The sequence below is a fragment of the Gossypium raimondii genome, chromosome 12, assembly GCF_025698545.1.
Source record: "Gossypium raimondii isolate GPD5lz chromosome 12, ASM2569854v1, whole genome shotgun sequence".
Lineage (NCBI taxonomy): Eukaryota > Viridiplantae > Streptophyta > Magnoliopsida > Malvales > Malvaceae > Gossypium > Gossypium raimondii.
The window spans coordinates 53,717,476-53,738,192 of record NC_068576.1 but is presented as its reverse complement, the minus strand read 5'-3'; the positions used below and the strand labels follow the sequence as shown (position 1 = coordinate 53,738,192).

Sequence of the window (20,717 nt, the reverse complement as noted above, 5' to 3'; positions counted from 1 at the left end):
ATCAGGCTATTCTTGGAGCAGACAAACCAATCAATAAAGCACAATTTAAAGTTATTAAAATAATTTTCTTTAAAAATAAATATTATTATAAAGATAATTATGACATTTAATATTTTTTATAGAATATGTATGAAAACAAATGCATGAAAAGAACAATCTACTTTGCACATAAATTATTTATGTAATAAATTTATCTTTTAGTGATTTAGGTTAAAATATATCATAAGTCTACTTTTGGAATTTAGTTTATATATATATTTTAGGAATTATTTCTTCTACTTTTCAAAATTAAAATTAAAGTCAATGTTAACACCGATAAAATAATTTTGTTAAATTCTCATTTATCACAATGCTATTTTTTAGTTACATAAATATTAAGTGAGTATTTTTTATTTCAAAATGTCACACCAACAAATTTCACAAAAAAATATTTTAACAATTAGACCTGAATTTTGAAATCTGAAAATTAAAAGACTAATTTCTAGAAAATAAAAACACAAGGACTAAATTCTAAACTTGTAAAGTGTACAAGGACCTATGACAGATTTTAACCAAATTATTAAGAAAGTCACAAGAACAGAAAACCAAACGTACGAAGGCGGGAACTTTACTCCAAAGTCGCTGAATTAAACAAAAAGACAAATAAATTTAAAAATGTTCGTTATTATTATTAAAAAAAGCACACACAAAATCAAGCCAAAGAGAAAATTTAGAATTACACTCTCGAACACTTAGCCTTCCATTTTCCAACGCAACAAAAAGTTTCCTGCCTTACCATTATTTTCTATTTGTTCCTTTGCGGAGTACAAAAGTAAATACAAAAAGCTTGTGCGGTTCGAGATTTCGAAATCCGCTTCGGTTTTCATTTTAATTCTCTGTTTAATGTTGGAAAACACTTCTTTTTTTTCTTCTGAGCTGTCAAATGCGTAGATTCAGTTGGATCTTCAAGACCTTGCTCTAGGCTTATGTTAGATTCCTTAGGTTCGTCCTTTACCTTACTTTCTATTAATACATGTTATTTTTCTGTAGAATTTTTTTTAATCTGAATGAGTTTCAATTCTTTTCTATACAGTTTTTCTCACTTTTTTTGTTTAAATAATTGGTTAAGAAACTATACTAAGCATCGATAATTCAGCATGATGTTTGGAAATTATGCTTGGTTGCTAAGAAAACGGTGAAGAGTTTTTCCTTTTCTTTTTTCCTGAATTTTATTGTTTGTTCGAGAACTATTACTGATACGGGGTTGCGCGCGGACCAAGATCGAGTTGCCAAGTCACGGGAAACTCCTACGAAAAACCCTAAACAATCGATCCAAACAAACAGAAAATTAAAAGATTAGAATTTTGAATTTCAGATCCGAAATAAAATCCCCAAAACAAGAAAGAATCAAATTGAGAATAGAAATAAGTGTTAATAAGGAATCTTGAAACCCTAGAGGAGATTGCGATTCGCCCAATTGAACACCAAGATAGTTTTCCCAAATTTCGACAACTGATTTTACCCAAAAGAGTATGGAAGAACTCTAGAAATTGGGGATTTTTTTAATGATTCCTTAAGATAGAAAAAGGCTGAAAATACAATAAAAACAAAAAAATTAGATAAAGATTCAAAGTAAGCGTAAATAAAGAAAGAATTGATAGTAAGAAATTAAAAGATAAGTCCTAAGAAGCCTTGAAACCCGAAAGATCTCACAACTCCTTCAAACGGCTCTAATCTCCCTCCAAAGAATATCAATGGCAAGAAGAAGGTTGAAGATGGCTCCCACAATCAAAAAGATTGTTAAAACAACTTCTAAAGAAAACTCAAGAGAAAATCCTTGGAGAACTCAAAGAGAATTTTCACTCAAATTAAATCTGAAATTTTCAATGTAATTGTAATGTAATGTAGGGTGGCTGGCCAATCCATATAAATAGGCCTTATAACTAGTCCTAATCTAATTAGAAAACTAAAATAAAAAAAAACTCCTAATTATTTTAATATGGAAATTCAGCCAAGGGTCTTTATTTGGGACTCTGGGACTGAATATTTACATAAAAATTAAACTAAGTAAAAATAAATAAATAAATAAAAATAAAAATATAACTTTACAACTTGAGCCACTTTGACAATTTGGCCTGATTTTCAACTAAGTATGGGTGGATTTCTTGATTGGGCTTGGAATCTTCTTATTGGGCCTTGCCTTCAAGAATTTGGGTTGGGCCTCTGTGACTCGTATCATTCCCCCTTCCTCAAAAAGATTCGTCCTCGAATCTGAAAAATCAAATGGGGACAAGTCAGCCATATTGAAAGATGGACATGTTTTAAAGCATTCAATCCTCTCAAATTGTTTCCACAAACCATGAATAAATCATGAGTAATAAATCAAATGGTAAACGTAATCGTCACAAGTAGGTATTTGAAAAGGTTCACGAGTTGCACAATCATACCGTGCATTAATTGACGGACTATAGATTCACTCACACATGCATCATAAAATTATCAAAAACAATAATCTTTTATCAACCATCAAAATAGATAGATCATCAATAAATAAAATAGGACAGTCAAGCATGTTTCGATCTAAGTGTTTTACAAAATTAAATCATCAACATGATCTTTGTCACTATCCGAGGAGTACAAAGGTGTTTCAAAAGTTTCAAGCATCTTACCTTTATAATGAGAAGAATAAGGGTCGATTTTACCTTTTCCATTTAATACAAACCTTCGCTCATCGGGGGCATAGTGTAGTCGAAACTCCGTTGTTGAGTTAACCTTTGTCAAATGCAACTCAAACTTCATGTATAACCACAGAAACTGTTTAAGGCACGAATATAAATTGAAAACAAATTTGGTAAATTTCGTTACCTTATTCAAAAACCAAGTATCAAAACAATAGAAAGTATTTGCACACAATAGATGATGCTTGATTTTCCAACAAAATATACCAAAATAGATTACAGGTTTAAAAACTTGATTTTGATTAGTCATGCCGAAGTGTAACAAAGATTTCATTAAACCAATCAAGTTAAACCATGAGGGTTTTCGCATACGTACCAACTTACATTCAAAACTTTTTTTATTCACCAAAATAGATTTGCACAAATTGCAGATTTTACACAAGGCAAATCAAGAGAATAACAACTCACGCTTCCTTTCTTAGTTCGTGGCAATCCTAGAATAAAATCCATGGATAAGTCTACCCATGGTGAAGTAGGAATCGGCAAAGGAGTGTAAAGGCCATGAGGCATTACCTTAGATTTTGCTTGTTTACATTTGATGCACTTAGAACATACCTTTTCGACATCCTTCTTCATATGTGGCCAATGGAAGTGTTCTATCCCACGTAAAGGTGGTAAACCTTTAGGGGACTCACTAAAAACATCCACATAATCCTGCAAAAGACATTGAAACACACTAGGCAAATATCCATTAATGTTAGATAGAGATAAATAGTTTTGCCTAAACCTCACAATGATACAAGGTTGTTTATTGAGTAGGGCTCTCCGCACATCTTTTTTTGTTCCAATCAATTTTTTCTCTCTAGTTTTGCCACTTGCGGATTCACTCACCTTTGGGCCATTTAAATTTTGACTTTTTTCACTACTAGCCTCTTTTCTCTCTGTCTTTTTATTTTCCTTTCTCCTCACCCCTCACAAAATTTCATCATTTTAATTGATCTTTATATACATCATTGGGATTTAAAGGAGCAAGAGTGAATTTTCGCCTTTAAACACAAGAGAGTATCTATTGAGCTTGCCTTGGTGTGTAACATCACGATCAAATTGCCAAGGCCGTCCAAGGAGCAAGTGTGCCACATGCATTGGGACCACATCACACCATACCTCATCCTCGTAATTCCCGAGCTTAAAAGTGATCAAGGACTGTTTTGTAACCTTAACTTCGAGCATTTATTAAGCCCTTTGAAGGTGATACTGCTTAGGGTGCTCGATACAATGTAACTTTAAGGAATCCACCAAATAACTGCTAACTACATTTGAACAACTCCCACTATCAATCATAAGTGAACATAAGTTACCTTTTATAAAACACCTAGAATGGAAAATATTGGTCCTTTGGTTATCACAATCGTCTCCCATTTGGATGTTAAGGGTGCGGCGGAGCATCTTATTATTATTATTATTTTTTTGGACTACCTGCAAAACAAACACTCAACACTCAAAAAGGAAAATTAGCAAACCTCACCGTTAATCACTCAAAAAGAAAAATTCAAATTCTCAATGAGGTAGAATTCAATCTTGTGAGTTCTTTATCGGAGTTTATATCAACCAATTAGAGAGTGTGAACCAAACTACCAAAGAATCCTAATTTGCACTAGGATGCCAAAAACTGACGAGACACCAATTGATTTGTGTTGCACCGAGGAAGGATTGTGCACACGTTTAAATCCTACTAACACAAGAAACAAGAAGGTGTTAGATATTGTAAAGGAAGAATAAAAGCAAATAAATGAAAACCTACAGCTAAGAATCAATAAAAATTGCTGAAAACAGAAAACCCGAAAAACTGCGGAGTAACTTGACAACTTCGTTCGAGGTGTTCCCGATCTCAAAAAATCATGAAAATAAATCTGGAATGTCCTTAAATATTTAATTTTTGATCTGGAAAGTTTGGGCACTAAACTCAATCCGCTGAATATTTTTTTTAAATTTTTATTGGATTTCATCTTTTTTCAATTTTTTGACTTTTTTGACTGATTTTTTTGCGGGAATAATTTTTTTATATTCAATCACAGTGCCACAAATATGTATGTAAAATTTCAGATCAATTGGACAACGTTTACCCACTCAAATGAATTTTTTTTGAAAGATTTTTCTGGGTAAAACTGCTGTTTTTGCTTTAAAAAATTGAGATCAGTTTAGAAATAAACCAAGAACACCCAAAACGCCCAAAATCTGATACCAAATGATACGGGGGTTGCGCGCGGACCAAGATCGAGTTGCCAAGTCACGGGAAACTCCTACGAAAAATCCTAAACAATCAGATCTGAAACGAAACAGAAAATTAAAAGATTAGAATTTTGAATTTCCAGATCTGAAATAAAATCCCCAAAACAGTAAAGAATCAAATTGAGAATAGAAATAAGTGTTAATAAGGAATCTTGAAACCCTAGAGGAGATTGCGATTCTGCCCAATTGAACACCAAGATAGTTTTCCCCAAATTTCGACAATCTGATTTTACCCAAAAAGAGTATGGAAGAACCCTAGAAATTGGGGATTTTTTTTGGGCTGATTCCTTAAGATAGAAAAAGGCTGAAAATACAATAAAAACAAAAAAAAATTAGATAAAGATTCAGCGCAAGCAGAAATAAAGAAAGAATTGATAGTAAGAAATTAAAAGATAAGTCCTAAGAAGCCTTGAAATCCCGAAAGATCTCACAACTCCCTTCAAACGGCTCTAATCTCCCCTCCAAAGAATATCAATGGCAAGAAGAAGGTTGAAGATGGCTCCCACAATCAAAAAGATTGTTAAAACAACTTCTAAAGAAAACTCAAGAGAAAATCCTTGGAGAACTCAAAGAGAATTTTCACTCAAATTAAATCTGAAATTTTCAATGTAATTGTAATGTAATGTAGGGTGGCTGGCCAATCCATATAAATAGGCCTTATAACTAGTCCTAATCTAATTAGAAAACTAAAATAAAAAAAAACTCCTAATTATTTTAATATGGAAATTCACCAAGGGTCTTTATTTGGGACTCGACCTGAATATTTACATAAAAATTAAACTAAGTAAAAATAAATAAATAAATAAAAATAAAAATATAACTTTACAACTTGAGCCACTTTGACAATTTGGCCTGATTTTCAACTAAGTATGGGTGGATTTCTTGATTGGGCTTGGAATCTTCTTATTGGGCCTTGCCTTCAAGAATTTGGGTTGGGCCTCTGTGACTCGTATCATTCCCCCTTCCTCAAAAAGATTCGTCCTCGAATCTGAAAAATCAAATGGGGACAAGTCAGCCATATTGAAAGATGGACATGTTTTAAAGCATTCAATCCTCTCAAATTGTTTCCACAAACCATGAATAAATCGCGAGTAATAAATCAAATGGTAAACGTAATCGTCACAAGTAGGTATTTGAAAAGGTTCACAGAGTTGCACAATCATACCGTGCATTAATTGACGGACTATAGATTCACTCACACATGCATCATAAAAATTATCAAAAACAATAATCTTTTTATCAACCATCAAAATAGATAGATCATCAATAAATAAAATAGGACAGTCAAGCATGTTTCGATCTAAGTGTTTTACAAAAATTAAATCATCAACATGATCTTTGTCACTATCCGAGGAGTACAAAGGTGTTTCAAAAGTTTCAAGCATCTTACCTTTATAATGAGAAGAATAAGGGTCGATTTTACCTTTTCCATTTAATACAAACCTTCGCTCATCGGGGGCATAGTGTAGTCGAAACTCCGTTGTTGAGTTAACCTTTGTCAAATGCAACTCAAACTTCATGTATAACCACGAAACTGTTTAAGGCACGAATATAAATTGAAAACAAATTTGGTAAATTTCGTTACCTTATTCAAAACCAAGTATCAAAACAATAGAAAGTATTTGCACACAATAGATGATGCTTGATTTTCCAACAAAATATACCAAAATAGATTACTGGTTTAAAACTTGATTTTGATTAGTCATGCCAAGTGTAACAAAGATTTCATTAAACCAATCAAGTTAAACCATGAGGGTTTTCACATACGTACCAACTTACATTCAAAACTTTTTTATTCACCAAAATAGATTTGCACAAATTCGCAGATTTTACACAAGGCAAATCAAGAGAATAACAACTCACGCTTCCTTTCTTAGTTCGTGGCAATCCTAGAATAAAATCCATGGATAAGTCTACCCATGGTGAAGTAGGAATCGGCAAAGGAGTGTAAAGGTCATGAGGCATTACCTTAGATTTTGCTTGTTTACATTTGATGCACTTAGAACATACCTTTTCGACATCCTTCTTCATATGTGGCCAATGGAAGTGTTCTATCCCACGTAAAGGTGGTAAACCTTTAGGGGACTCACTAAAAACATCCACATAATCCTGCAAAAGACATTGAAACACACTAGGCAAATATCCATTAATGTTAGATAGAGATAAATAGTTTTGCCTAAACCTCACAATGATACAAGGTTGTTTATTGAGTAGGGCTCTCCGCACATCTTTTTTTGTTCCAATCAATTTTTCTCTCTAGTTTTGCCACTTATGGATTCACTCACCTTTGGGCCATTTAAATTTTGACTTTTTCACTACTAGCCTCTTTTCTCTCTGTCTTTTTATTTTCCTTTCTCCCTCACCCCTCACAAAATTTCATCATTTTTAATTGATCTTTATATACATCATTGGGATTTAAAGGAGCAAGAGTGAATTTTCGCCTTTAAACACAAGAGAGTATCTATTGAGCTTGCCTTGGTGTGTAACATCACGATCAAATTGCCAAGGCCGTCCAAGGAGCAAGTGTGCCACATGCATTGGGACCACATCACACCATACCTCATCCTCGTAATTCCCGAGCTTAAAAGTGATCAAGGACTGTTTTGTAACCTTAACTTCTGAGCATTTATTAAGCCACTGAAGGTGATACGGCTTAGGGTGCTCGATACAATGTAACTTTAAGGAATCCACCAAATAACTGCTAACTACATTTGAACAACTCCCACTATCAATCATAAGTGAACATAAGTTACCTTTTATAAAACACCTAGAATGGAAAATATTGGTCCTTTGGTTATCACAATCGTCTCCCATTTGGATGTTAAGGGTGCGGCGGAGCATCTTATTATTATTATTATTTTTTTGGACTACCTGCAAAACAAACACTCAACACTCAAAAAGGAAAATTAGCAAACCTCACCGTTAATCACTCAAAAAGAAAAATTCAAATTCTCAATGAGGTAGAATTCAATCTTGTGAGTTCTTTATCGGAGTTTATATCAACCAATTAGAGAGTGTGAACCAAACTACCAAAGAATCCTAATTTGCACTAGGATGCCAAAAACTGACGAGACACCAATTGATTTGTGTTGCACCGAGGAAGGATTGTGCACACGTTTAAATCCTACTAACACAAGAAACAAGAAGGTGTTAGATATTGTAAAGGAAGAATAAAAGCAAATAAATGAAAACCTACAGCTAAGAATCAATAAAATTGCTGAAAACAGAAAACCGAAAAACTCATGGAGTAACTTGACAACTTCGTTCGAGGTGTTCCCGATCTCAAAAATCATGAAAATAAATCTGGAATGTCCTTAAATATTTAATTTTGATCTGGAAAGTTTGGGCACTAAACTCAATCCGCTGAATATTTTTTAAATTTTATTGGATTTCATCTTTTTCAATTTTTGACTTTTTGACTGATTTTTTGCGGAATAATTTTTATATTCAATCACAGTGCCACAAATATGTATGTAAAATTTCAGATCAATTGGACAACGTTTACCCACTCAAATGAATTTTTTGAAAGATTTTTCTGGGTAAAACTGCTGTTTTGCTTTAAAAATTGAGATCGGTTTAGAAATAAACCAAGAACACCCAAAACGCCCAAAATCTGATACCAAATGATACGGGGTTATGCGGACCAAGATCGAGTTGCCAAGTCACGGAAACTCCTACGAAAAATCCTAAACAATCGATCTGAAAGCAAACAGAAAATTAAAAGATTAGAATTTTGAATTTCAGATCTGAAATAAAATCCCAAAACAAGAAAGAATCAAATTGAGAATAGAAATAAGTGTTAATAAGGAATCTTGAAACCCTAGAGGAGATTGCGATTCTGCCCAATTGAACACCAAGATAGTTTTCCCCAAATTTCGACAATCTGATTTTACCCAAAAAGAGTATGGAAGAACCCTAGAAATTGGGGATTTTTTTTGGGCTGATTCCTTAAGATAGAAAAAGGCTGAAAATACAATAAAAACAAAAAAAAATTAGATAAAGATTCAGCGCAAGCAGAAATAAAGAAAGAATTGATAGTAAGAAATTAAAAGATAAGTCCTAAGAAGCCTTGAAATCCCGAAAGATCTCACAACTCCCTTCAAACGGCTCTAATCTCCCCTCCAAAGAATATCAATGGCAAGAAGAAGGTTGAAGATGGCTCCCACAATCAAAAAGATTGTTAAAACAACTTCTAAAGAAAACTCAAGAGAAAATCCTTGAAGAACTCAAAGAGAATTTTCACTCAAATTAAATCTGAAATTTTCAATGTAATTGTAATGTAATGTAGGGTGGCTGGCCAATCCATATAAATAGGCCTTATAACTAGTCCTAATCTAATTAGAAAATTAAAATAAAAAAAACTCCTAATTATTTTAATATGGAAATTCAGCCAAGAGTCTTTATTTGGGACTCTGGGACTGAATATTTACATAAAAATTAAACTAAGTAAAAATAAATAAATAAATAAATAAAAATAAAAATAAAACTTTACAACTTGAGCCACTTTGACAATTTGGCCTGATTTTCAACTAAGTATGGGTGGATTTCTTGATTGGGCTTGGAATCTTCTTATTGGGCCTTGCCTTCAAGAATTTGGGTTGGGACTCTGTGACTCGTATCAATTACTCTTAAGGCTAGTTTAGCTTTGTTGTTGGAGTTGAAGATTGCTTTGAAAAAATGAGGTTGATTTGGCTTCAAAGCACTTCTAGAAACATTTTGGATGGCAAAAAGAATTGTATAGCATTGCTTTTGGCTGCTTAGTAGAGTGGTTTTATGATGTTCACTTTATTCAGATGAAGTGTGAGAAAAGAAAAGAATCTCTGTCCTAATATTTTTTGTTTTAAAATTTTGAACAGCTTCGTTCCTTCACATTCCGCCAGACCGCCACAAAACAAAGGCTTGATATTGAAAATGGGTAATATTTTTTTCTTTCTCTTAGTTTCCATCTTAATGCGAGCTAAATTTGTTGAAAACTAAAATTTCGTTTACAGTCTCTTTGAGAAGTCACTGGACTTTAAACTAATAAGCAAGATGAGGGGAAATAGTACAGCTAACGGCTCAAATGGAACTCATGATGTAGATATTGAACAAATGGAAAGTTTTGATGGCCTGATTAGTGGTAAAAAATAAAATGTCTTAGCTCTTTCAGTATTTTTACTTATCTTCCTATATTAAACTTTGAGTCTTGATTTTGCTAGGTGACTGGCTGTCTTCATTGGTGAACTGGTTAAATGGCATACTTCCTGATTTAAGGTTGCCTTTGGATGCAACTGAAGAGGAGCTCAGACAGTATTTGATTGATGGAACCATCTTTTGTACTATTTTGAACAAGCCGCGTCCCAGTTCTGCTGAAATGGTTCGATCACTCTTTTTTAATACTTTGTTTTGTGTTTTCTTCAATTTAATTCACGTTTTTCTTCTAGAGTTAATTTTACTTGTTTGCATCTTTTTCTGGATGTTGTACTTCACTAACTAAGCATGTTTCTTCTCCAATTTCAGGATGGTGGTTCCAAATGTGGCCCTGTAAATGTCAAGAGGTTTCTGGTGGCTATGGATGAAATGGGGCTGGCCAGCTTTGAATTGTCCGACATAGAGCAGGTACCAACTGAATTGGAGGTAGTTTTTTCTGTAAACAATCATAGAAAACGGGTTGCCTACAAATTGATCTTAGCTTGTGCACGGTAAGGAGTAAGCTAAGGTTGGGTCAGGTCTGGGTGAATTTTGGTACAATTCTGTTTGGTATATACCTAGTAAAAGTGAATCTTGGTGCTCTTCGTTTTGGTTATACATCAATTGCAGTGAAAAGTATGAGTGAGTTAGCATGTAATCTTCCTATTTCAAAGTTCAGACCCTTGATCTCAATTCTGGACTGTTTCTTGGTTGGAGCAAATCTTCTTTTAAAATCTTAGATGGGTCTGATCATTTTCTCATGGAATGAAAACCTCTATCTGGTTTAAGGTGTATGATGTACCACTCTTTTTTCCCCAGAATGAACTATCCTAGTTGACTGGCCTTGGCTATGAACATAGTCAAAGTTTAAGTTACAGAGTCTGCTGCCATTTTCTTTTTACCTTCCTGTTAATATTTTGGGATATACACAGGGCCATATGATGCCAGTTATACAGTGCCTTAAGACACTTAGGGTATGTGTCAATTCTAATGGTGAGGTCAATAACATCCAAAATCCTTCAAGGAAGACATGGAATCTTTCCGGTGAATTTGAACGCATCCAATTGAAGCAAGGATTTAATGCTGATCTTTCTGATGCAACAATTTTGGAATTAATGAAACCAAGCAGTTTGGAAGTAAGACCCTGGACTCCTTCGATGCATGTATCTGTATTGAATTAGATTCTTGATATGAACTCTTAATTTAATGCATGCTCTTGCTTTTACTGTTGCACAGAATGCCTCGACTCAGTCACTATTCAGTATGTTGTACCGGATTATGGATGGAAGTATTGAAAGAAATAAGAGAGATTTGCCTCATGTATGGCATTCAGATTATATGCATATTCTGTATTTCCTTATCATGCATGGATATTTTTCCGCTTGTTTTCGTTTTCTGACACTGCTCTTCATTCAACTGTATTTCATTTCTTCCCAGTACCTTTTTTTTTTATTTTTGGTTTTCTAATGTTGCGTTTTTCTCAGTTTGTGGCATGTCTGTTGAGAAAGATTGTAGAAGAGATAGAGTGGCGAGTTTCAACTAGTGCAGAAAACTTAAAAAATGTAAATTGCGTTGGAACTTTTTCCCTCTTACAGAATGTTTTCTAATATATTGTGCATGAATAATGGATATTTATATTCTTGAAAAAACTCCCTACTGCAAAACAACCTCTATAGGGCTCGGGAGGAAAAGTATCAATCAAGGATAAGAGCATTTGAGACCCTAGTAAAGGGAACTCTGGAGGAAAATAAGGTACTTGACAATTAGTTTAGGGTATGTGTATTATTTTTTTGCGCCTTTTGTTGTTTCCCGTCTAAATAATTCTGGAACTGTTCTGTTTGCCGCAGGTTGCTTTAAACAAGCTACAGCATATAAAGGTGTGATTCTTATGTCTCTTTTACTTAATTTATAGCTTATTTTTATTCTTAATTTCTTCTAGTTATGTGCATTTAATTTTCTAAAGACTCCCATTGACATAATATTCTATCGGTTTCATGCATTTGCATCTTTCATATACCAGAAACTCAAAATTGCACCTAATTCTTCGAATTGCTTAACTTATATTTACTATTGTTTAAATTTCCTAGAAGGATAACATACTTTTTCTTTGCATGTTATTTCCACTTATATCTTGTGTGAAATTCAACTAGTGATCAAGAGTGATTCATTGATACTAGGGAACTTGATAGTTAAAACTTTCTTGTGAAGGAATAGCACTTCAGTTTAAGAAGAAAATTTGATGGATGATTTAGTTTGTATTATTTAATTCAGAAAATTTATAATAGGTTTGTTCTAATCTATCTAAAAAGAAATGATTTTGGGTCTTTTGCTTAAGTACTTGCCTTGAGCTGTGATACTTTTATGTTAGCTTAAATGCTTAATAAGGCAGGCTTTTGGAACTCCAGACTACAATTTAGAGAAGACTAAATTTTGTTCAGTTTGGTTGAAGTCAAGCTAAGATTGACATGGCCAAAATTTGACTAAATAGTTTTTTTTTAATTTTCATTGACAGCCTGAAAACCATGCCACTTTGTGGTGCTTTGCAAGGAATTGTTGTTTTTATACCAAAGGACAGATTCTGTCCATAGGCATTTTTATATAATTGCTTTGCATGTTTCTTGAGAATTGCAGATTGAAAAGAGCAAAGTGGAGGAGATGGGTAAAGTTGAAAAGCAGAACTTGCTTCAGCTTAAGAAGAACAATATTCAGAATGACCTTGAGATTTCTAGGCTAAGAAAGGAACTAGAAAGCAGAAAAGAGATGCATGAAAGGCATTGTCTACAACTGGAAGCTCAGGCTGAGGGTACTAAAGCGGTGTTAGAAGTGAAGTTAAAAGAACTTGAGTGTCTTCTAACTGATTCGAAGAAAAAAGCAGATGATCTTCAGTCATTTTCTGAATCCACACAAAAGAGATGGAAAAATAGGGAGTGCAGTTATCAGAGCTTCATTGATCAACAATTTGGGGCTTTAAAAGTTTGTTCTGTTGCCATGTTCCTTCAATCTGATGTTGATGGATGGCCCTCTAACACGAAGTTTTACACTGTTTAGGGATTGAGGGAAATATCTAAGTCCATCAAGCGTGAAGCGCTAAAGACAAAAAAGAGCCACTCAGAGGAACTTAATCACTTAGGTAGTGTTGGTTTTTCTTGCTGTTCTTTTGGCTTGGTATGCCATCTAGATTTCATGTTCTTTCTATGTTGGGTTTGAACCATTTCTCATTGTGTGAACCCTTTCCTCAAGTAGGAAAAAAGCTTAAAGGACTTAGAGATGCTGCCGGGAATTATCATTTGACTCTCGCTGAAAACAGAATATTGTACAATGAGATTCAGGATCTGAAAGGTATATTGTATATCTTAGTTGTTTGGGCTTTGTTGCCAAGCAGCTGAAGTGATTTCTTGTTTTGTATAGGAAACATTAGAGTCTATTGTAGGATAAGGCCATTTCTTCCAGGGCAAAGCTAGAGACAAACAACAATAGAATATATTGGCGAGAATGGTGAACTGGTTGTTTCGAATCCCTTAAAGCAAAGAACGGATGCTCATAGACTCTTCAAGTTTAACAAGGTCTTCAGTCCAGCAACTAATCAAGGTTTTAAATTTTTGTAACTTTCTTCCTTGTCAATAATCAATTTCATTGCTTAATTGCTACATAGTCTTAGCCATGATATTCAATACTGCACCTTATATGTGTACACTCTTCAATTTGTACGTCTTCAGAGGAGGTATATTTAGACACCCAACCATTGATTCGATCTGTTCTCGATGGGTACAATGTTTGCATATTTGCTTATGGTCAAACTGGCTCAGGAAAAACTTATACAATGGTTAGTTACTTAATTAACATCTTTCCATTTGAAATATGTAGTCTATTTTAAACTTTTATGCTAAATCTTATGCATATTTTTCTCTTTCCAGAGTGGACCCAATGTGTCATCTAAAGAAGATTGGGGAGTCAATTATAGAGCACTGAATGATCTTTTCCAAACCTCTCAAAGCAGGAAAAGCTCCATTATATATGAAGTTGGTGTTCAAATGATTGAGATATATAATGAACAAGTTCGTGATCTACTTGTCAATGACAGTTCTCAAAGAAGATATCCTTTAGTTGAATCTTTTGGATCTCATTTGTTCTTTAATTTCTCAGTTCTGGTCTGAACATTTAGTTTCATAACTTATCTTTTACCAAAATTTATCATTATGTTACCTTCCTGATTTACAAACCAGCCATCCTCATTCTTAATTTTATGTATTTGGTCTCATAGTTACGCGTTATTCTTTTTCACTTTTTTCCTGTTTTAAATATATATGTTTTTTGTTTCCTTTGACTTGCACACACTTGGGATTTGGAGCCCCAGCCAACCAAATGGGTTAGCTGTCCCTGAAGCAAGCATGCATTCTGTAAAATCAACCACTGAAGTTTTGGAATTGATGAATATTGGTTTAAGGAATAGGGCTGTTGGCTCTACAGCACTAAATGAGAGGAGTAGCAGATCCCATAGGTTATAGTTTCACTTACTATTTTGTATCTAATATGTCTTGTTATTTGGAGTTCTGTGCCTAATGGATTTCAGTAAATTATTATGTGCAGTGTTCTCACAGTTCATGTTCGTGGCACGGAAATAAAGACTAATGCTGTTTTGCATGGTAGTTTACATTTGGTGGATCTTGCTGGCGGTGAGCGGGTAGATCGTTCTGAAGCAACTGGAGATAGGCTTAGGTAGGCACAACATATAAACAAATCTCTTTCTGCTCTTGGAGACGCTATCTTTGCTCTGGTACAAAAGAATGCTCACGTACCATATAGAAATAGCAAACTGACTCAAGTTCTCCAGAGTTCTTTGGGTAATTTCATTTCTCAAATTTTAATTTCGCTAGTGTTTACATATTTTAAGTGATCTTTTATCTTATCTTGCTGACATTGTCCTTGTCTCATAATATCAAACTTTAGGTGGTAAGGCAAAAACCCTTATGTTTGTGCACCTTAATCCTGGTGTAGATTCGTATTCTGAAACCATAAGTACCTTGAAATTTGCTCAGAGGTTTTCTGGCGTTGAGTTAGGTGCTCCACAGACACACAGAGAAGGGAGAGATATCAAAGAACTTATGGAACAAGTAACCGTCTTTTCTCATTGCCCCCTTTTCCCAGAAGTTAATGTAGCATATGTGTTGGAACCAAGTAGCAATTGTTAGTACACAATGGAAATATTCTCTGTTTAATAATCTGCATTTCATTTCTGAACTTCTATTTATCTTTCAGGTTGCATTCCTCAAAGAAATCATCACTAAGAAAGATCAGGAGATTGAGCGTTTGCGGTTACTTAAGGGTAATGGCAATGGTATTAAGCATCGTATGAGCTCACTTAGGGGACACTCTAGGGGGAATCCTCAACAAAGCCAGAGCCTCTCTAGACAGCAAAGCTTAGAAAATTATGAGAAAACAGCCTCTGATGCGGACAAGTGCTCAGTTAACGGTGATAAGCATTCTGAAGCTGGCTCTCATTGGTCGGTAGATGACTCAAAGCTTAATAATGAATCTTCTGCTCAGACAAACCTTGCTGGAACAGATTTGGGTCAAAATACCAATGATGATATTGAACTCTTGGCCTTTAGAGATGGAAATTCGGAGGAGAGATTATGTGATACATCTGATGGTGATCTACCAATGGGTGGTAGCCAAACTGATGGCTCAATCTGTATTGCTGTACAGTTGACTCTTTTCCCAGAACCATCCAAATCTTCTGATAAATAGGAGAAGGTTGGCAAATCAGACAAAGCCGAAAAATCGGATAATACAAGGAAGTGAGTATCCTTCAATTCCTTCAGCTTTTATTTTGAGTAGGATCTTTGTTCTGGATTGAGTTCTAGGATTTAGTTTGTAATCAACTATTTTCGGGATCCTGGAAACTAAAATTGCTTATAATTTCCTGAAAGTAGTATCTAATAAGTTGCTTGAAAATAGGTCCACCATCCCACCAAAGCTTCCACAGCTGTCCCAGAAGGTGGTGCAAACACACGCCACTTGATTGTCGATGTCAATAAACGCCTCAAAGGTTTTACCGAGTAGGTAAATTTTAAATGGTATTCTATATTTGAACTGTTTTATTTGCCATTTTCTCATTATGTTAATTACTTGGCCTTGGTGCTTGAGCACCATCGGCACCAGCTAGCCTTGGTCCTCTTCATTTCATGTTCTTACTGTTTCGTTTTCTTGCAATGCAAATCAGGTGCTAAGAAAATTACTGCTGCAAGCACTGGCAGTTCTTTGACTAAGCCCCTGAAACGACGATAGTGATTCAAATGTATGATTATAACTTAGATGGTAGTAGAAATCTGAGTCAGCCTAATCTATAATTATAGTTACAGCTTTACTATGTTTTTATTGTCTGGAGGTTGTTAGTAGCTTCCATTTACGTTATTGGAAGGTAAATTTAGAGAATTAACAGTTCACTTGTAACACATTACAGACGTAAGGGGTCATCTTCACTTGGATTCTCATCATATTGCTTGTTTGTATATGTGTCTAAATAGGCTAAGAATTCTTAGTTAATAATTTAATTTTAAAATTTTAAGAATTATCTATGCATTTTAGGCTAATACCATATATATTAGTTGAGAAGAAAACGCCAACCATTTATTTCATTTGATATTTTTCTCAACTATTTTCTTCTCAACTCAACTCAAATGCAGGGCTTTTCTTTATAGAAAATTAGTTTTTAGATTTTATAAGTGGATTGAATATTTGACAAATGTATTATAAGTATATTAAAAATAAAAATTTAATTATATAAATAAATGTGACTTGTTACACTCTCAATCCGCTTGTGAACCAAAAACTTTCACTAGCAGTATATTAAATAATTACCTTTTATTTTATTACTTTTTGTAGTAGCATGAAAATGTCTTTTAAACTAGTTTAGAGATTATTACACGTCATATTATTTTTATTAATTAAATTTTTATATGTTAGCCGATTATTATGTTATTTGCTAATCTCATTTGCAATTTATAATAATTTATTGTAACAATAAATTATCAAAGAAAGCAAAATGAATGACTACAAAAATATCAGAAAGGCAAGGAAACGCCAATATGGGAAGATCAAATCCAGTTGAAAAGTTCAACATCTGAGTTAATGTCGATCAAGTCATCAAATAAGTCTGGGTGGTGTAGTTGGTTATCACGCTAGTCTCACACACTAGAGGTCCCCGGTTCGAACCCGGGCTCAGACATTTTTTTTAAATTTTTTTCTTTTATTTCAGTTGAATATGGTCCCACTCGAAAAATACACCAATCAAAATGGTAAGAACCTTTGCCAATGGGATTTTCGCAAAAGCTCATTTCATACAACCAAATACTCTAAAATAATCTAAGGCCAAACCTTCAATCCCATTTCCTTTCAGAATTGATATAATATCAACTATATAACAAGAAATCATTTGTCTGAAAAGAAACATCCTCCTAGCTACTTCCAACAACAAAAAATTGAGATTCTAGAACAAGGGGTATTTCTATTATCGTCTCTCAAACAACTTTGAATATTAGCGATAAGTGGAAAGGTGTAGCAATTTCTTAATTACATAAAGTAGTACAAAATTCCAACCTCTATTTCTGTTGAGAAAAAACTCAAAACTGGAAAGGGTAGTTAGCGAAGTAATATGGTGTTTATGTTATGGGAATCCTTAAAAGATAGAATCAACAACTTAACATGTTCCAGCTGAACCATAAAATTTGTCGGAACAAACAGCTGCAATTACATGATTCAAGCGTGGCACCATTTTAAAATCCCTTTGGCGATAGATTTGCATGGAGGGTTTTATGTTTTTCAAACAATTCATGCAGATAGTGAATCATCTCCAAATTTATTTCCCCAGCACAATCTGTGTGTGAACCCAAGCAGCAGTATATCAAAGGATGTAACCCCATACCTTTTTTTTCCCACAAGCTTCAAAAAAATGTCATCATATTTGGATTTGGGTGGTTGTAGGAAGAGAAGAAGAGGAGGAGAAAAGGTTTTCAAGTTCAAAACCTTTGGTGAGAATGGTTGTCCAGTTGAGTTTGATGGGTCATTTAGGGATAATGTCAAAGCACTTGTTGAATATGGGCATTTAGAGGTTAATCTCTGCGGCAATGGGGTTTTTAGCTGGTCTTTTCAGCTTGAAGTCCATCGTCATCCTCCTTTGCATGTAGTGTTGTTTATTGTTGAAGAACAAATCCAGGCATCTTCATCATCATCTATCAACCTTCATTGCAAGCATTGTCAATATGTTGGTGAAGTCTAAACTCCCATTTCCATCATGTTTGCCGGGAAAATTACTTGGGATGCATTTTGTTCCCTTTATTTAAAAAATGGGCAAAATCCCTATGCATTAGATTAAATAGTAAATTGGTCATTTTTGCTAAAAAATTCATCCATTTGTGTTGTTAGAAACTAGCATAACTGATGAAATAATCAGATAGTGACACATGACATACGACGTGTACTAATTTTTAATAGTAGAGATGAATGATATTTTTAACATAAGAATCAATTTGCTCTTTAATCTAAGTACAAGGACTAGTTTACACAATTTTGAGTTAAAAAAAAACCAAAATGCAATCCAACTCTTACTACAAAAAATTTTATGATGCTTTTACCCATGTTTGCTTTATTTGTTTGTTAGTGATTTCTTTTGTTGATATAGCACAGGCTGGGGGCACCATATGATGTGCAATAAGAAGTATCATTTTCTGCTACCATCTAAAGACACTGTAGCTGCTTGTTTCAACTGTGATGAAACCAGCTTTGATGACCCAAATCCAGAGAAGGGTAAGTTCAATTTAGTGGAATTAAAAGGCCATATAATGCATGGTGTGTTTCATTCTAATGGATTTGGGCATTTACTATGTGTCAATGGCATGGAGATGGGTTCGGATCAATTGGCTGGATATCAGATTATGGAATTCTGGGATCGTTTATGTACTGGTTTGCAAGCCAGGTTAGCTTGTTTCTTGATTTACAAGTTATAATTCAAATACCCCCCCCCCCAATTTGATTAGAGCAGATTCCAACATTTTTTTTTACCATGCATGATTTTCTTAGGAAAGTGAGTTTAAATGATTCCTCAAAGAAACGAGGTATGGAATTGAGGTTGCTTTATGGAGTAGCATATGGTCATCCCTGGTTCGGTCGTTGGGGATACAAATTCGGACGAGGATGTTATGGCATAAACCAACCGATTTATCAAAAAGCCATTGAAGCAATCCAGGGGATACCTTTGTGCTTGCTAAATCATCATCTCAGCATTTCAAATAATGACATTTCAGTCATTTTCTCTAGGTATCAAGCATTGTCTGACCATTCCATGGTGACCCTCGGCGACCTGTTTCATTTCATGTTGGAGTTGAGGTCAAGACTTCCGAAAGAAAATTCGATTGATTCATGTAACCCTGCAACAGTAGAGACTAACTGCCGATGGTCACCGAAGAGAGTTGAAGCGGCCACTCGGGTCATCGTTGAAGCTCTAAAAAACGCCGAGTTCAGGTGGGTTTCGAGGCAAGAAGTAAGGGATGCTGCAAGAGCTTATATTGGTGACACAGGGTTGCTAGATTTTGTTCTCAAATCACTTGGGAATCACATAGTGGGGAACTACTTGGTTCGTCGTTGCTTAAATCCAGTAACTAAAGTGCTAGAATATTGCTTGGAAGATATTTCCACTGTGTTTCCCAACTCGGAAGCCCTCATTATAAACAATTCAAAAGCAAAGCCTAGATGTAAGATCACAAAGGTTCAACTAATGAAGGACATTGCATATTTATACAAGCATATCCTGAAAGATCAAAAGCCAACATTGAGTACAGGGGTTTTTTCAGCAATACCAATGGCAACCCGGATAATTCTCGACACTAAATTCCTTGTCAAAGAATATACGGAAGAGCTTTCCATGAAGGGCAACTCAAACTGCTCGAATGGGAAAACATTCAAGCTCTTGTGTACAGTTATATCGAAAAGTGATGAGATAGATGAAGAGTTGAAGAAGCCGTTGCCCCCATACGAGTCTGTATGCTTAAAAGAAAACGCTACGTTTGATGAACTCAAACAAGAGGTGCAGAAGAATTTCAGGGAAGTGTATTGGAGGCTGAGGAGTTTCGTTGTGGAAACAATAGTGAATTTGAGTGTGAAAGGATTGGATTTGGTGATGGGGTCAGTCGAAATGGGTCAGAAACTTGTTTTCATTGGCAGCAACGAAGATCAGATAGGGATGGACGACGGAGGTGGGTCAGGGATTGTGGATTGCCTTTGTGGAGCTAAAGAGGATGATGGTGAAAGGTTGATATCGTGTGATATTTGTGAAGTTTGGCAACATACAAGGTGTGTTAGGATTCCAAATAATGAAGAAATCCCACATGTTTTCCTCTGCAAACAATGTGAGGAAAAGATTGTGTTCTTGTCTTCTTTACCCTAAAATTAACCATACGGATACATGTTCCTTAAGAATAGTTTATGTAAGCTTTGTTATCATGCTTGGCTAATGCCAATGCCCCTTTAAATAATATAAAAAAATGGGTTGTAATAATGATGAACCATCAAATTATTTTCAAACATGTGAACCACAATTAACAAAGC

General features: G+C 34.6%; 1 protein-coding gene, 1 long non-coding RNA gene, 1 other non-coding gene and 1 pseudogene across 3 annotated transcripts; 3 read left to right on the top strand and 1 right to left on the bottom strand.

The window, feature by feature from the left end:
- Positions 1 to 1,816: 1,816 nt before the first annotated feature.
- LOC128035398 (uncharacterized) lies at positions 1,817 to 3,068 on the bottom strand. The gene is made up of 2 exons (XR_008191847.1): positions 2,702 to 3,068; positions 1,817 to 2,250 (listed from the first exon to the last, which is right to left on the bottom strand). It is a non-coding gene; the product is annotated as an uncharacterized LOC128035398 (long non-coding RNA).
- A 6,426-nt stretch (positions 3,069 to 9,494) lies between these two features.
- Positions 9,495 to 16,612, top strand: LOC105765225 (kinesin-like protein KIN-14J; annotated as a pseudogene).
- A 657-nt stretch (positions 16,613 to 17,269) lies between these two features.
- On the top strand, positions 17,270 to 17,343 carry TRNAV-CAC (transfer RNA valine (anticodon CAC)). The gene has a single exon. It is a non-coding gene; the product is annotated as a tRNA-Val (tRNA).
- Positions 17,344 to 18,066: 723 nt separating this feature from the next.
- Positions 18,067 to 20,660, top strand: LOC105765223 (PHD finger protein MALE STERILITY 1). The gene is made up of 3 exons (XM_012584207.2): positions 18,067 to 18,382; positions 18,801 to 19,089; positions 19,194 to 20,660. The coding sequence occupies exons 1-3, from the start codon at positions 18,067 to 18,069 to the stop codon at positions 20,554 to 20,556; spliced, it is 1,968 nt and encodes a 655-aa protein (XP_012439661.2). The 3' UTR covers positions 20,557 to 20,660.
- The last annotated feature ends 57 nt before the right edge of the window (positions 20,661 to 20,717 follow it).